Source organism: Ambystoma mexicanum, chromosome 10 (genome assembly GCF_040938575.1).
Source record: "Ambystoma mexicanum isolate Mex_15411 chromosome 10, UKY_AmexF1_1, whole genome shotgun sequence".
Taxonomy (NCBI): Eukaryota; Metazoa; Chordata; class Amphibia; order Caudata; family Ambystomatidae; genus Ambystoma; species Ambystoma mexicanum.
In genome coordinates, this window is record NC_090932.1 from 1,259,078,295 (window position 1) to 1,259,096,794 (window position 18,500).

Genomic DNA, 18,500 nt, shown 5'->3' on the forward strand with positions numbered 1-18,500 from the left:
CGTTTTATTACTTATAATATTGAACTTATGGTTCTTTAGTATTGTGCATGCAATGGATGAGGTTGACAGAATAACTCTGAGTCCAAATAATCGAACCAACTCAGGAAGATGGGAAAGGTTGCTGTTTTATTAACATTTATCTAAAACATGGAGGTTACAATGGACATCAACCGACGTTTGCTCAGATCTCGACAAATTTCCCATAAAAACCTCCTCATATGCAAAAAATACATCAGCAGTGATGTCATACTACGTGGCAAATAAGAAAAACCTATGAGTGATTGTTATAGGTTCAAGGGGAACATCTAAGTATACTTTCTATAAGAACTGGTATTGTGATTGGCTGTTTACTGGCAGGTGGACAACTTGTGCCTACCTCTAAAACATGTCATTTTCAACACTGTTAAGTACATGGTACATCATTGGCTCTCAAACTATAAAGCCCTTCGTTATACAGCCCTCTAAGATTGGTTGGCATGCTCATGCCATGTCTGGAACATTCGGTTCACTTAGCAGCACGTAAGCTCATACCCAGGTGCCAGGAGGTGGAGTTGACTTTACCTCCCCACCCAATTAGCCCAACATCTCATGCCTTCTTCCATGCATATTGTCTTTGAACTTGGCCTTGCAAAGTATCCTTGTCTGTTGGAATATATGGGAGTACAGGCTTTCGCTATCATTGTTCTAGCACTCGCAAGCTCAACTCTATTTCCATCCTCAGCTCACGCGACAAGAAACCATGATTCTGGTCTATTCTGCAGCATTTAAATGTCTTAAATGGATAAAACTTAGCACTCTTGGTGTTCTTTATTTGCCCCTCGATAAGGGATGATTCATCTTTCTAACATTTATTGCTTTCAAGAATAGATAACCGAACTTGGATACTTCTGTTTTGATGCCAGGCTCGACAGCCCCGGCAGGCTCTTCCATGATCTCAGTTTATTCTTGCTGCAACACAATTCTCAGCCTTTCCTCTTCATGGGTTTCAGCGTACTAAAATTCATGACACCGATGTCCAGCTTCTATACAATGGTGGCTTCACCTGCAGTCTATTCACTACATATAACCAGCTTCTATGATCACTTGCGTTTCTGTGTCTGTACAATCATTGAACGGTTGCAATTCTATAGCACTTTTCTGCATATGAACATTTACTCGATTCTTAACTTCGTCATCAGTTTCTGTAAAGTCCATACATTCTCTTCAGTCGGTATTCTCAGTGCGTCACGCTCATATCTTGTGATGTCACTAGCTTCTCTTTCACTCTTTTTCATTTTCCTTCACGGCGTTCCTCCCTCAGATTGTCGTCTCTTCTTGGATAATTTCAATAGGGTTTTCTCAGAGGATACCGTTTCTCAAACACTCGCTGTGGAATTGGCACAACTGCTGCTATCAAACATGGCGCAGTCTCCGACTTCCAACATATAGGAGGCAGGGGGAGTGTGATTTCCTGCAGAGGCATGCAGGTGCTCCTCTACAATATATTATAACCTAAGGAGTTTTTGTAATAAATGACACTTCTAAGGAATGCATTCCTCCCACGAATTCATCATCTTTGAAATGTCATCCCACCAGAGACCTGTCCGAAACATTTTCACAGCTCTGCACCGACAGTCATGCCTCTTGCAAATGTGATGTCCTTAGCACAGGAGCACATTCCTAAAGATCGTGGTTCCTGTCAGTCAATGCACCTAAAGGCTGAACAGGAACATGTGGCCAAGGCTTTCCTGGCTCTCAGCAAAATGACTCAGGAGAAATCTGCTCCAACAAAGTCCACTCCAACGAAAGCCGTGCCAAGCTCTCTGGTCCAGAGCGCCATTCCAGATCAAAGCAGTGGGAAAGAGGAAATAGAAGTAAAAGACGATTCATCAGCAAACCCGATCCAGAAGTGAGTCATTCTCCTCCCAGGCCCACTGTACTTTTTGGAAATGGTGACACCGGCCTCAGTCTCCCAGGTCGATTCCACAAGAAGATTCAACTCCAACATTGGTAAGGTTAGTAACAAGCCCACCTTTACCACTTCTGACTCCTCCCTTGACGAGAGGGAGGCTATAGTGCAGGGGCCAAATCTAAGAGACCACAAGTCTTTTCAGGATTTCCGAATCTAATACACAGTCCTTCCTGGTGCAAAACTCAGTCCCAGCGATGTAAACCTCCCAGCTCGATTGCACCCAACAGCAAGTGTTTCTCTCCCTTTGATTTAGGGTACAGTTTAGTCTTCGATATTCTCACCATCCAGCACCGGGTTGCCTTCCTGGGCAAATTGTCAGGCTGTGCCATTTTAACCCACCATCCATGGGTCGCCCTCCATCTTTGTCTCCTGCCAGGGGTTGGAACATAGTAAATCCTCTAGATATGGTCTTTGCCAGTGCCTAAGATATAGCTCTCGGCAAGCTTTCAGCTTTCTCTGTAGGGCCCTGGCCCTCCCCATCTGAATACTTCTCTCTCCCTGATGCCTTCAGGTTGTTAGCCTGGTCTGTGCCACTGACTTCCCATCACTTTTCAGGGTCTGCAGGTAACTGGCCAACCCTAATGAAGCCTCATCCTCTATTGCAGCCACCCAGGCCCTTTGCAGGGCCCTAGCTGCACACTTCACCGCCAAAACACAGGACATCCTGTCCTCTCTCTCCTCCTCACCCACTTGTACAACATCATCTCTTGAGTCCCCCTCAGCCGCCCACACCACTCCCCCTCTTCTCTCCTCCCTCTACACTGTCGCACCTGAGGAGGTTCCTTGACAAATCTGGTCTATGAAAGCCTTTTCCAAACAGGTTGACCTTTGCCCCTCCAAAACTATCAAGGGCAACATTGACTCTCTAGCTCCATTCTTGGCAGACCTCTGCAACCTCTCCTTCGCCACTGGGGTTTTCCCAACTTCTCTCAAGCATTCTCTTGTGCACCCTCTGCTCAAAAAACCCTCTGTCGACCCTTCTATTCCCGCAAACTATCGCCCGATCTCTATCACTCCTTTCTTGGGCAAACTCTTGGAGAAGTTGGCTATCTCTCAGCTTACACTCCACACTGAATTTGTTGGTCGTCTCCATGGCCATCAGTCTGGCTTTAGAGTATCCAGAGGCATGGAAACTGCTCTTCTGAACACCCATGAATACCTGCTCTCCAAACTTAACTCTCCCTCTGTCCTCATTCTTCTTGACCTCTCCTCTGCTTTAGATATGGTAAAACACAACATCCTGATCTCTTGTCTCCGTGATACCCTGGGCATCACAGATCAGGCACTGTTGTGGCTAGCATCCTTTCTCTCTGACCGCCCTTCCCAGGTGGAACTTGGGTCCTTTCTCTCCGCTATCACGCTCGCTACTTGTGGTGTCTCCCAGGGATCTAATCTAGCCCTGTTGGGTATTTTGTATAGATTTGGGGCCTAGCGGTATTTTCTTACCGCCAGAATGAAAATAATTCAGTAATAATCACTATTTGCATTCAGGTTAGATTTGGTATATAGTACTACAGTATACATACATTATTTCAGCACACTGATACATTTAGTGGTATACAATATGTTGGTATGCGTTATTGGTGGTATTTCTGGTGAGCATAATTCCTGTGTTTTATATATGGCCCCAATATCCAGAACCCCTTATTTTTGCTTAGTTTTTCCGTGTGATCACTAGAGAGACCTCAGGCCTACATTTCAGAAATACCACATTTTCATTTTTAGTGTGCCACCATGGGCTGTCCTCGCTGTCTTATCTGCGGCAGCGAGCTAACATGCGGTATCTATCACCAACTTATCTACATCGGTGAACTATGTCCAGGGCCTCTCTTTCTGCTGACTCATGTACCTCCAGCAGGCTATAATACACACAGTTATTTAAAAGTGCTCATACTGAATGAAATCGTGCACACAGCTGCAGCCAAGTCTTATTTTTAGCTACCTTAAAAATGACAATTGCACTGTCTAAACATCTCCCCACATCATCAGCATGGTAATGCATAAACGAAAGCGAAAATAAAACACACTACCTGTCTGCTTTCAGATATTTTTGTGTATTATAAAAGTTGCATTTAAACACGATCTCACTCTTTTTACAGAAATAAATGGAAATAGTACAGTAACAACATTATCTGTGAGCAGCGGGAACAGTCTAATTTGCAACATTAAACATGTTGATAACACTGGAATTCCCATTTCTCCTCTGACTGAATAGTTTCGCACACATGCACACTGCCCCCACACTCTGCAATATATAATTACCTAATCTGTTCAGCATGTGAGATTCTTCGGCTGGTCGCCTTCTGGATGTGGCAATTCCCTCTTCAAGAACCCCCAGTGAGAACAGGCATCAGCCGTTACTCAAACCGGGGATTATTGTCTGGGATCCCCAGTCTCTGCAGCAGTGCAGCTGGGATCTGCTTTTTCAATCAGGAACTCCACAGCTACCGGTCAGGTCTTTCTCCGAGCTGTCTAAAATGTATTCTTCCTCTCTTTTTGCCCGAGATTCATTAGCAAAGCTCTGTTACAGCCTGCCAAACGAGCTCAACCAATGAAATTCTACCATGTCCTACCCTCCTTCTCTCTAACAATGGGTTGGCCTATACAGTTGCAACTGTAACCAAACTGATTTCCTGCTTATTCGAGTCTTTGCTTCCTGCAAATACTGTGGACAGAGCGCAGATAGAAGCAAAGAAAAAAAAAATCTGGATGCGCGTTTAAAATGACTTTCAGAGCCTGTCATTTTCCATTCATTTTGCACTGGAGAACACATTATTTTATTAATGAGTTAGCATGTTAGTTTTTTGTTAACGAGGTTAGTTCATTAATCCTCAAATGTGTCTCCTGCAACAGAGGAATTTCAGGTAAAAATATATGCTTTTTAACTGTGAAAAAATTATTTGCATTTTATATGTAGAAATCGTTTTTGACTGCATAGCCTGTTTTCATTTACATGTCCATAGGTTGCACTGGCAACACATGCCTCGCTGTACCACCTTATAGCAATGCACCAAACCCATGCAGTGACGTTGCACCTCAAAAACCATGCTATACATTGATCCTGTGCAGTGGTGCTGTGCTCTGTGCTCCCAAAACACGCTAAACAATCCTACAGCCCCCTGGTTTTTCAATTTCTACCAAGCCCCTTTGGCCCAAAAGATATCTGCCATCACCTCCAACTTTCAGTGTTATGCGGATGACACAAAGCTCTCTTTCAGCCTACCCTCGGCCTCTTCCTCGCTCATTCCTGACTGTCCGTAATCCAGTCCTGGTGTGTTGCTAATGATCTCTGCCATAATGCCAGTAAGACAGAGATCGTCCTCATTGGGACCCCTGCTCGCACTTTCCCACTTTCACTGTGGCCGGCCTCCCATGCTCATGCTCCCTCGCCCACCAGTGAGGCAAAAAATCTGGGGATCATCTTCGACTCTACTCCCCTTCTTCTCACATCTCGGGCATCTCCAAAAAGTCTCACTACCAGCTACACCTCCTCAGAGGTATTCTACCTTTTCTCGCTTTCCCCCAGAGGCTCACTGTCTCCAGAGCCCGGGTTCTCTCCAGACTGGACTACTGCAACAGTCTTTCTCAATCTTCCTAATTCTACTCTCCGACCTCTTCAACTTATCCAGAACAGAACCGCAAGACTTATCCTTGGCCTCAAGCCCAGGGGCAGCATCTCTCCGGCGCTGAAAACCCTACACTGGCTCCCCGTGGTTGCAAGGATCAAGCTTAAGTCCCTCTGCATAGTCCACAAGACTTTCTGGGGCCGGTGCCCACACTATCTACAATGCTCTCTTCCTAAATACTCTCCTTCTAGAGCCCTGTGCTCGGCCTTACTGCAACTCTCTGCAGTTGATGACACTTTTCCAGACAGAGATTTGGGGGTAGATCTTTATCCTCGACAAGTGCCTCCCTCTGGAACAGCCTCCCTGTGTCTCTCCGTCTTGTGCTGGAGCTCCTTAATTTCCAGAAACTCCTCAAGACCTTCCTCTTCTCTTCCTCTTTATCGCTCCCACTCCCTTGCTAACCTCCTTTCTCTTCTCAACTGCTCCCTTCCTCCTTTCTCCTCCCCAACTTGCTCAGTTTCGCTGACTAGTTGCCTGGTGCACCTCCAGAGCCTCACAGGTCCCATGCTCCCTCGCCAGTCCTGCACTTGCCTCTGGGCCTCTGCACTCTACTTGGCACTACTGCACTCGGAATGCTTTCCTTGAGAGGGGCAACCTCTCTGCACTTAACCCAGGCCCCTGCTGGACTGGGCACACTTGACCCCTGCCCCTCCCTCACACTTCCTTTCTGCGCACTTGCATAATCTTAAATGTACTAGACCTAGAAAGATGGTTTGTCCTGTTCTCCCTCTGTCTCCCATCCCTAGCTTGGTTGTGCCTGAAACACTTGGGCATAGGCACATTAGTGGTGACCACCCACTAATCAATCAAATGTCGCCATGCCTAGTAGAGCAGTTTATTTTTCTATATGCCCCCCCCTTCTCTCTCCCCACTCTGTCATGCACTTGCACTATCTGAAAAGTCATTAGGCATAGTACAGTAGTTTATTGATTGTATGCTCTTTTCCTTCTCCCCCCCTTCTCTCATTCTTTCCTGTCATGCACTTGCACTAGTAGAAATGCCTCAGGCCTAGTATGCTAGTTATTTTTGTTAGGTCGTTTGAAAACTTCAAGCCCTTTGAATTTCGACTGTATTCCCTTGTTCCCTTTCTGCCTTGATGCACTTTGAAGCACTTCACTTGTGTATAAGCGCTTTAAAAATAAACAATTAAAATCGCTGATCTCTTTTATAGTCCTGCTGATCCATCTAGTTAACTAATAAGTCATCTCTTTGGCCCTTCCTGAACTTCATCCGTCCCTCGTGTCTTGATTTAATTGGCCCTATTTCTATGGGTGACTTCCCTAGTGTATTGTTTCACCCGCTCAGGGCATTCAGCTGTTTGTAATGGTTTAGGCTAGCCATTCAATGTGACTCCATCACATAGTCTCATCTAGTAAATGCCTGCAAATTGCATGTAAATTCCATTATTACCTGAAAACTGTGACTCTGTAAAACGCAGGAGGAGCCTGGCACATGCTCTCGTTCTAGCAAGGTTGAACTAGTGGATCCTGGGGGGTCTTTTCCGCATATTAATACACATACTTCACATATAATCCATTAAATGGAAGCTAGCTCTGGTTCTGGGTCTTAAATCACGCAGTCACTGCGTAGAACAGGGTTGGCCCCGAGGGCCAGAAACATGTTGGATGTTCCTGCTACCCGTAATTAATATTCATGAGATACATTTTCATACCATGGTACTAAACGTGAATATTAATGATGAATATCCTGAAAACATGTCAGGATTCCGGCCTTAGACGTCTAGAGTTGGACAGCCCCGGCGTAGAAGTCCATAGATGCATCAATTTGAGGCTCTGTGTCTAACGCACAGAATGGAATGAAAGTCTTGACCAGGTGTAATGCGAGAGCTCTCTGGTCATTTACAGCCAATCAATAAGCCACCTTTAATGTCCCTCCGTGTTTGTTGAATAGGCACTCGTGGATGGCCTTTAAAGAACAGGACCGAGCAAAACCTCAGCCCTACAGACTTGGAAAACCTATCATACTACAAGTCATTGGGCTGTCGGCACACAACTAAGATCACCATTTCATGGGCGCTGTTCCAGAGCTCTCAAGTTTCCTGTGGCCATGCGTGAGAAGGCTATTAATTTTTGGGAGTTTTCGTGGAATTCTGGGAATTGTAGTTTTAACATCTTTAAAATGGGAATGAAAACCGACAAGTACCAGAATCCGAAGGGGAAGAATAGGACTGGACGGCTTCTTATGCACGGATATCTTTTTTTAAATTATTATTTATATACATAACAAGAAAACAGTATCAAATTAAGAGACAATGTACAAGAAAGGAGGAAACAGAAAAAACATATAATACAGCAGCAAATCCACCTCTCCCCCCCAAAATGAAAAAAATAAAAGGCGTTCGATAGAGTGAACTGGGTTTACCTGTACACAGTTTTGAGGGAGATGAATCTTGGTAATGAGTTCATCTCATGGGTTGAGCTGTTGTATGCCAATCCAACGGCAAATGTTAAAACGAATGGTGTTAAGTCAGAACCCTTTTGTCTGGAGGGTGGCACCTGACAGGGGTGCCCTTTTTCACCGCTTTTATTTATACTAGCAATTGAGCCATTGGCTAATGCTCTCAAAATTGATCCTGGGTTGATTGGTGTCAGCTGTTGGAGTTATGCAGAAAATCTGGTTTTATGCTGATCATCTTTTGTTTGTTCTCCAAAATTTGAATGTTTCTCTCCCATGCTTGATGCAGATTCTGTCTAATTTTCACAAAACTTCGGGTTATTAAGTTAATTGGCTAAAATCGGAGGTCTTACCACTTACTCATAGATGTGATAAAACTCTAGTCACTGAATTGGGTTTTAGATGGTGTGATGTGAGACTGCGCTATTTGGGCATCTGGTTGACGTCATCTGTATCTAGTATGGTTGAGGAAAACATGTGCGATATCAGTAAAGACTGCAAAATGGATATAGAAATGTGGTCGCTCCTTAACCTATCGCTCTGGGGCAAGGTCAATTTGGCTCCCAAAGTTAATTATATAACTGGTATGCTACCTTTGAAAATTAAAAATCAATACTGGAGAGATTTGGGCCGCATGATACAGGAATTTATATGGGACAGGAAACCTCTGAGGCTTAAAATTTGAAAATTACAGCTCCTCGTTGATCAAGGCGGACTGGGGTTCCAAATTTTAAAGCATATATTTTTGTCACGACCCTCGCCCAAAACCCCCTCTGGCAAACCCATTGGTCAAGTGGAGTCAGGACTCGGGCCTCTAGAGCCTGGCATCCTCTTCCAAAACCCTCTTGGGGCCACTCCTGGCACCTATGGCGCCAGGCTCATACACCATGAAAAACATGTGCTTAGGACCTAATTAATGTTTTGTCATTCAACATGGAGGCATCCACATAGCTTGGTTCCAAGGAACCAAGCTATGCGGTCTAGTGTTTTGGGTGTGGTAGCCTAGGGACTACTTTACCTGGACGATTTTGTTGAGGCTAATTAAACCACACCCGAGCAAGACAACATGCTTTGCGTTACTTTGCAGCTTGCAACGTGACGCTCACCGTGTCCGGCTATTCCCTCGAACCTCGGAGAAGCAGAACCTGCAAAGAGAAAAAAGGAACATCATTAGCAGCAGCATCTTACCTGCAGTCTTCATCTTTAGCCACTCGCAGCTACTCAGAACAGCTTCCTCGAATCTGCACGCCTCCCGGACAGAACGACCTGAAAGAGGAAGATGGAGGCAACATTAAAGAAAGCAGTAGAGCCATTTGCAAATTACGAACTGCTCAAAAGGCTTACCTGGCTGGTCGCCTCTCGGCTGGTACCACTCCGGACATTCCACTCGCGCTGAAAAACAACGCAACCTACAAGGAAGGAAAACATAGGTTAGCAAAGGCAAGACTTCGCAGCGCTGCGCATAGCGCTTACTTACCGCATCATAGCGCTCTTAATGCGCCATCATTTACCAGCGGGGCTCAACCAAGCCAGTTTGCCGCGTTGAAGCTCCGCATACCTAAGGGAGAAAAAAGAGACATTTTAAACAAAGAAAGGCATGCAGGATAGCAACAAAACTAAAGAACAGCAATAAGACCTACCTGAACAATATCAAACGGGCCGGCGTCCGTGAAGTAACTGGACTGCACACGCCCATGAAAAAGAACGCCCCCTGCAAAGAAGGCAGGATGGAGAGCACGCCTAACTCTATCACAAGCTGAGGAGAGGGCGCCAGAGGGACTGAAATCATACAGGGGTGGAGGGAGGATACTTACCCCAGTCGGTCAGTCTTGACCACAGTCGTCCTGTATTTTCAGGCAGAACCTTCCCCGCAGACCACATCAGGGCAAACCTGAGAAGCATACCAGCGAGTAACCCGGCTGGGCGGCGTCCCTGTGGATACCAGGTGAGCGTAGCAATTTTGGCCTTTTCATCACATACGTTCATTCCATTTCTGAGTGAGGTTCCTGACCATTGGGCGGTTGCAGAATCTAATGCCTTATGCCCACTTGGTCCGGAGGCTTTGCTAACTACAAATACGAAAGATCGTGGTTGTAGATCAGTTGTGACGGGATCTTTGTGCACTATATGGTGTGAGTTGTTAGATCAGTTCGGTAAAGATGCTTTTAAGTGTCAACAGGCTTCAATTTGACTGAACCCGAAGATTAGAGACAGCGCCAAATCACCTTTTTGGCCTGATTGGTTTCTTTGCGGTATCAGAAAGATTAGTGATCTTGGTAAGGATGGTCAATGGCTGATAGCGAATGAGTTGAAGGAAAAGTGGGACTTTGAGAGCTTGTCGGCTTCTGCCTGTAGGCGTTTAAGGAAGTCAGTTGGTGATGTTGATTGGACTAATACTCTGGAGTTGGACATCTTTCTTGCTAAACCTAATGAGTGTGAGTGTGAGGGTGGTCTGGCTAGAAGAATATATAAACTGCTTGTGACAAAATTTCAAAGCAATGACAAGCTACGGGATGAATGGAGTAGGAGGATTGATTTTGATATTTCTCCTGAGAATTGGCATAATATATGCGGACATGTAGCTTTATGCTTGGTGAATTTGGGAGAGAGATCTCGACAAATTAAAATACTGAACTGAGTTTACTGGTGTCCAGAAATAGTGAGAAAAAAAAGAGGACTTTCAGATTGTGATGAGTGTTGGGGCTGTGTACAAGATACTGGCTCCTTGGAACACATGTTGTGGAGTTGTGTACAAGTCTGTGGTTTTTGGGCAGAGGTATGTGAGGCCTGTGTTAAAATTACAGGTGTAAATTTCAAAACAATGATACTTGGAGATGACTGAGTTAATTGAACTCAGCTCTGCTCATAAAAAGTGGCTTTTCAGGTGCTCAATTGTGGGCAAGCGCCTGGTTCTTCGAGGATGGAAATCTAAGATGGCTCCTTCATTTGACGAGTGGGTTGAAGAGATGCACAGATTTTCAAAGGTAGAAAAGATGATTTATAAATTGAAAAACAAACTGACCTTTTATGACAAAATCTGGGGAAAATGTAATGATTTCTTATGCACAGATAACTTTAGAGCTCTGAATTAAATGTTTCACATGTTTTGCATCAAACATTCCTGAGAGAAGCGAAAGTGGGTGAAACACATCACCCATCCTAAAGTTGCATGTTACTCAGAGCTCCAGATAAGGCGAGTACCAGGCCTTTTTATGCATGAAAATCTTGTAAATATGCCAGCTTTATTATTTCCTGGGTACATTTACACACAGGTTTAGAGCAGAGGGCAGTGCAAAGGTCAGGTTACTTGACAGAAACCAGAAGGCTTCTTGTGGATTTTCATCTACATGGATGTAATTGCAAGCCACCTCTGAAACAGAATGTATTTCTCTGAAGCCTTTCAAAAAAATAAACTGCACACTGATAAAAGGAATGGTTTCTTCCATTCAGCTTCAGGAGCATTCTGCATGTTTTCCTAGAATTTTAGGATTGTATAATTAATAAGATGGAAAACTAAATTGCAATTGAGAATATTTTTTAACACTTTTTTTCCAGTGAAAGCAAACCAATATTGGACAATTTTCAGAATTCTGGTGCTGTGTGCCTAATCAGGCAGAGGCATGTTTACACTTCTGATTTAATTTACAGTCTAATTATAAAAACAGTGTGTAAAATGATGACTATGCACAGTCTAGTTTACATCCATTCAATCTTTCAGTCAATGGGGTACATTACTATAAATGGTCAGTGGCAGCAGAGTCTTTGCTGAAGGGTGAGTAATTGGTATTACACTGATCACAGGTGTTCTAGCCTCTCAAATCTTCAAGACTACAAATAAAACATCAAAACCCTGGCTTTCAAAGTGCAAGCTCTGTTTAAAAACAAACAAATGAAAGTTACATTGGTAATTGAAAAAGAAACTCAGCAAAACCTGTCCCTGTGATAATCCAGATAAGTATTTAACTTTATGTAGCACTTCATAAATGGTTTGTCATATATTTAGGTACTCTGATCCTTATACTTCAGTCGATACTCAGTTAACCAACCTCTGAAGGATGTTGACCAATAAGCTAGCTCAGCTGGTTGAGAACTCTTTGCTGCAATCTCTGCGTGATCTGTGGGTTGCGGGTTCAAATCCCGGCAAGTCCAACTCAGCTTTTCATTCTTTTGAGGTCGATAAAGGAGTACCGACTTTGGTTTGGTGGTAATTGTGATAAATATGTTCTATGTACAGCGCTTTGCCAAAAGAGCTATATAAACCACATTACCACTAAATTAGATATAGAATTTAGCATGGAGTCCTTGCCGCCCTGCACTGTTTTATCATAACATTGGCATACCATTGGGTAGCTCCAGGAAATTAGGACTTTCATTAAACATCAAAAGACAATTCTGCTATTGAATCTCAAAACACACAATACAAATTCATTTATGCTTTACTATATAGTTGGATAGGTTTTTATGATTTCAACATGTAAATATATACAGGAGAGATCAAATGGCCAGAAATAATGAAAGGTGCATTCTGTCACAATGCAGAAAGCTGCCGCATAGTAATGATTTCCATACAGTTTTTTCACACGTCGGCTGGATGTTGCATACATTTTACTCTCTTGCGAAGGAGAAAAGTTATTTTTACTCTCTTAAAATCACATTTACTCTCAAAGTTTAAAAATAGAGAGTAAAATACTCGCACCTCAAAATCTTATCTGGAGCACTGATGTTATTCTAGGAAACTGAGTGTCGGAACATGAATTGATTTTCCTTTTTCATATTTTCCCCAGCAAACCATTCTTTGATAAGATATGTTTAATAACAACTTTGTTGAGGCCTTCAAGTAAGATTTGCTGTGATAAATGGTTGTTGCCATGACCTCTTTCCTCCACCTTGTTGTAATGCTGGCTGAGCGTCTTCTACATATATCTGGAAATTCATACTAAGATGTTTTACCGCTGCAGTCAACGGGTACATGATGGTGTTACACTTATACTTTCGAAGTTACCCATCGCTTGACTAGAGCCTCCCATGTGGCCAAAATGGAGGGCAATTAATGGTTGACCTTTGTTAAGGCACAACCACCTTTTCTTCTTATAATTATTGTATTTTGCTGCTTTGCTTCCTTTAGATTTGTTGAAGTGCTAGAGCGCCTGAATCCAGTACATTTTCCACAGCGACTTCTTTGAGGAACACATGCACTGTACCTGTATTATTTCTTGGGTATCATATTGCATATGTGGATTTGTATTTTGTCCTGTTGTGCTCCTGTATTTAGTTTCAGGAACTGGTTCATATAAAACCCGGAAATAAATGAACTCGCTGTTACAATAATCCAGGATCATCATGTACCCATAGCCTATTTGGCGTACAGGCGCCTTGCCCAGAAAGAATAGACGAAAGTACTCATTGATGGTGTTTGGAAATTATATTGATTTAGAAATGTCTATTTTTATTAACATTGGTGTTTGTGTCATGAAAAGCTGGAGTCAGACAATGTATAAACAACCATGCAAAATGTTGCTTATTTTCTCCTCTTTGTAGAAAGCCTTCAGCGCCCTGTGCCATAGCACCCATCTCTATGGGAGGCGGCTTGTCCTGGAGTGGGCTGATGCTGAGGACACTGTGGAGGCTCTGAGGAGGAAGACAGCAGAACATTTCCACGGTAAGCAGGAAAAGGACAAAGGGGAAAGTGGGCAACAGAGAGGCGGCGCAGATGCTTATTTATGAGACTGGGCACCACCTTGCCATACAATTTCAAGCTAGGTTAGTGGTAAAGTAGATAATTGGGCATAAAGACTATTGAGGAGATGACAAATGAGAATGAAGAATTCAAGGGACGCTGGACTCGAAAAAACGCCCAGTCAGTGTAACAAAAAGAGGATATTGAAAGATAATGAGAGGCAGATGGAGGGGTAAACTGAGGGTGGAGCAAGAGGACGAATCAATGAGGCAGGAGTCAGGAGTAGATTGCAGCTAATGAGGGCATACATGTATGCAACACACATTCCAGACGCTACCCTCTCTAGACCCTAGAAAAAATGGAGAGACTGGGAGTGAGAGTGAAAAAATAGTAATATGGAAGGATAGAAGAAGAGCATAGCGTAGCTAGCCCCCACTGTGGCCCAGCACCTGGTGAAATGTTCATACCACTCTCTAAATTAATTACACAGACCGTTTGATTATTTTGGAAGAAAACAGATCACTTTATCCAGAGTCAGTTTACGGGTTGGTGCAGCCTTGCCCAGGCCCCTTGGGAAACCTGATCCTAAACACATTTCCTGCTGGCCCTTTGCCTTTCCCAGCACTTGTACCAAACCAGTGAACCCGCACTTCGGTTTAATGTCTTTCCGGGTGACCTCAGGCACTACCAGTTTTAGTTCTTCCAGTTCGAGCCCGCCTCTGGTAGCCTTTCTACCAGGAGAACGCCCATACCCTTGTATAGAGCGATAACTCTGGGCCAATGCAGTTGTTGAGGAGTCCAACTGTCCATAAAGGTGCCGGTCGACCCCACCCTGGATCCCGCAGTCTGAGGGTAATGTTTGCGGCTTGCATCCGCAGTGGGATTCCTTCTCAGCGAGGGGAGTGAAGCAGAAAGAAGATAAGCAGACGTGGAGTGGGGAAATAGCAGTAAAGATGGAGCTGAGAAGAGCTGCAGAAAGCACATTTTGAAGAACGAGTACAGACGAGGGAAGAGGAGAACAATGGAGCAGGAACACGACACACAAGTGATGACCCTAAGCAAAGGCACTGCAGGGTGGATGAGCAGTAAGAGGTCATGTAAACGAGACAAGGGGCATGGAGGAAGTGGGGGATTCAGAGAAAAGGCATCAAGGAGGATCAAAGGAGATTTAGCTGAGGATAGTTGAGAGTTCATGCTGAATGCATGGCGTAGAGGGGCCACTGATAGGGGAGGGTGTAGTGAGAGGAGACTGCACTGAGCAAAGCATTATTGGACTAAGCGAGTCATATATTCTGCAGTACTGCAGCCATTGCCACAAGGCTTCTTTCTGCTCTAGCACATTGTAATGCAACAACAATCCGGGCTTCACACCTAGATCCGTAAACTGAGACCCACCTTCGTTTAGAAGTTTCCTTCAGCCCTGCCCAGCAATTAACTCGGGCATTCCATGGCGTTTCAGTCTTTGGTGGCAAGGAAGACTCACTACATTTGCCTTAAGAATAAACAAAGGTGGTTTGCAGTCTCCGGATGGGCGTGAAGCCTGGATCGTTGCTGCAATTTGCAAGAATATATGCCTCGCTTAGGCCAGTACTGCTTTGGTCTGCATTGTACAGAGGCACTAAAGCCCAAGTACCTAAAAATCGTGCACCTCGAGACAGGTCCAATCTTCGGGTTCCTACTAAGCTTTGAACCCCTTATTTGCTGTGTGTTGTCATTTTAAAGTGTTTCCCGATTCTGAGGTTGTTTTAGGACAGTGAGCAAGGGGCCAAAAAATCAGACATTGCACTCGAGTGTAATCTAATTTTGGTAGCCTGCAGGTATGTCCATGATGAGACGCTCCTTACCTCAGTATGCTCGTGGTTGCTACACAGCATGCTAAAGCTCAGGTAGATGCTATCTCGTACACACGAAATTGACACACGTGCCAGTAGTTCCACGTTTAGGGCAGATGTAACAACATCATTATTTAGGAAGCCAGGCCAAATGAACGATCCTACTAAAGAAAACAGCCATCTAGTGTCCATGTCGGACATTCCGAAATATATCTTAAACCTTCTCTATTTCTGTCATTAATCTTGTTTATAAATGAAACCATTCCAAGGTGGCAAGGGTTCTTTCTCTCTGAGTGTACACCATCTCCAAGAGGCATGTAATCAGCACGTTCTCCGCTCTGAGCAGCCATGAAGGCACTGGCCAGGCACTGCTCCAGGCCATCACTCATGCATTCATCTTACCAAACTCTGCTAATACAAGCGGGAAGGTCCCAGAGGAACCTGAAAAATTGGGATCTGTTCTTAGGCGCCCTAGTTTGTTGTGTTTCCACCATTTCATGCTGGTCAGCATGCTGACACCACCTGTCAGCAACAAAGCGTAGTATGAACAAAAAAGAAGCTTGAGGAAAACTGAGAGGTAAGAAAGGGAAGGGAAGAGGAGAAGGGTGGCAGGGAATTGATGAGGGAAGATTGAGAACATTTGGACAAACGGTGAAGAGGCGACTAGAGCGGAAACATGGCACGGAAGAGTTGAAATGGCGAGCAGCGAGGTATGTGTCCGTGCCCCTCTGCTCCTTTATTGATGTTTACTGACAGATGCAGACATTTCTCTTTTCAAAATGAGTGCCGAGTTCTCTCCCAGACGAGGTCTGCAGCACCCCACACATCAATGCCTCAGTTCCTAAAAGGCGTGAGCACAGCAGTTCTCTCTGCATCTGAAGCAGTGCAGGCCTAGCCAGAGCTTCTGGGCAGCAGAGGAGGCCAGCTTGGCAGCTGGGGCACAAGATGCTGAGCTTGTTGGTCCTGATTTCTGCGTTGTCTGTGCATGGGTCACCTGGCTTCATTTGGTCTGGACAGATTGCATTCTGAGCTTTGCACAGCACAGTGAACGGTTGTTGGCTGTTTTACATGCAGAAGGTATTGGGGCTCCTGAGATTCTGCCCCACACGCGTGGGTTATACAAACATTATTTATTCCAACTTTAAATCCCAGAGTATTTGCAAATTAAATATTTCTACATGATGATATTGTCACCCAGGTTGCTCTGTGTAAGCAATCCTCTTGGTTGGACGTGAAAACATCATTCACCGTTCACTACAACTCCAATGACTGGTTTATCTGTGAATGTGCATACCAAGTCGCTTTCATCTTGCTGGATTCTCAGCACTTGAAGGCAATCTCGCCACTCCCACAGCAGTAGGACGGCGTTCAGGAGCTAGGCTCGACTACACCCACAGGGCTGGTCCTCAAACAGGGAACCTCTCCCAATTCCCCACCTGCACCCTGGCAGGTGGGGAATATGCAGTTTTAGATAGCAGAATGTATAGAGCTGGAATAAGTTGGCGGGGAGGTCCCAGCTTCCCATCACAGTTTAGCTCAGGATTGATGAATGAGCTTTGTATTCCAGACAGTTCTTCAAACTAATACAATCTCCCTCGTCCTCCTTAAGCTCTTTTGATAAAGAATAGATGTTCCTTTCTGCAGGGTGGCTTCTGATGGTAAATCAAAGAAGAGTTAATGAGGCCAGGACGCAATGTCACCAGGTCGGTGGAGAAGTGGGCCAAACCTGAGAAGTGGAAGCATCTGCATGACAGATGTTGACCAAGGAAGTGTTTAAGTGCACCAGGAGAAAGGTGGGCCAAAGTAGGTGAGTGCAGTGCCTTAAGTGGTAGGCAGAATCATGGGGGCTCCAATTAGGGGGCATGGCCTAAGTACAAATAGGTTAGGTGGCAGGGGAGGCCACCCTAAACACCCGCACCTGGGCCACACCCCTAACTAGAGCCCTCCCTCGTTTATGTGGAGTGGTGGGGGCGTAGCACTTGCTTGACTCCCAGGCAGTGGGGGCCAAGCAGAAAACCTGGGGTGCACTGCTATCATACCTTTGGTGCGCACAGCCTCTCCTTTTTATTCCTAAATCACAGGCTCCAAGATCCACTTGCTGTTGGGGTCAGAGCCTGTAATTTAGAAACAAAAGAAGAGGCTGGACTCACCAATTGGTATGATAGCAGTGCCCCCCAGCTATCATCCTATTATTTCTTAATGTGAGAAGCTAATCGCCGCAGCAGGCAGCCATTTCACTCAAGGAGCCGCATGTTTAAAGGTCTGCCAGTGGTAGTTTGCGCTTCTCTTCTAATTAGAAAAAAGGAGAAGCATTAGCCTTCTAATCAGAAGCACTGACCCCTTCAGGCAGGCCTGTAACCATGCAGCTCTTTGGCTAAACGGGCTGCCTGAGGGGGCCGATGTACCTGGGCCTAGTCGGGCAGAGCCTCGTCTCGGGAGCTCTTTTTGGAGACTGCCAGGGCTGTGCCACATTAAACTTAAAGCCCTGGGTGAGTAGGTGAAACTCTGCTAGAGGAGATTATGTTGTGTCAGGGGAAATGGGATGCAGGCCAGGGAAGATGTGGGTCAAGTTGGGCCAAGGGAGAAGAGAGGTGGGTGAGATAAGAGGTGGCCATGTTAAAGGAGCTGTGAAGCATGGAATATATATACTCTGGAGAGAAGATAAATGCATACATGCCAACATTATCCATTTCACAGAAGAGACATTGGTCCAGACCTACTTTTAGCTTTGCCCCATTTTTACCCCGGGACTATAAGTCCCGTAATGCAAAATTAAAACCAGGACTTGACTAGTGTCTCCCTAATGCAAAGGAGAAATGGGGCAGGACATAAACAGAGGCCAGTGGCAGGGGCATGGGGAGACTTAAGAGATGCAAAATGTCCAGCAAATAAATACAGAAAAAAGTATTTGGGATCTCAGCGAGTGGGGACGAGAAACTATTATGTAATATTCAATACTCTGGACTGTTGCCCTCTCCTGGTTTTAATAGATCACCCAA

At 44.8% G+C, this 18,500-nt stretch overlaps 1 protein-coding gene across 2 annotated transcripts in view; it reads left to right on the forward strand.

Annotated features, from left to right (window-relative positions):
• RBM19 (RNA binding motif protein 19) overlaps positions 1-18,500 on the forward strand; it is a 1,396,549-nt gene that overhangs the window by 1,073,587 nt on the left and 304,462 nt on the right. For both annotated transcript variants that reach the window (XM_069619226.1, XM_069619227.1), the window contains exon 23: positions 13,531-13,651. In XM_069619226.1, the coding sequence (XP_069475327.1) occupies positions 13,531-13,651 (121 nt within the window). The remainder of the gene's footprint in view (positions 1-13,530; positions 13,652-18,500) is intronic.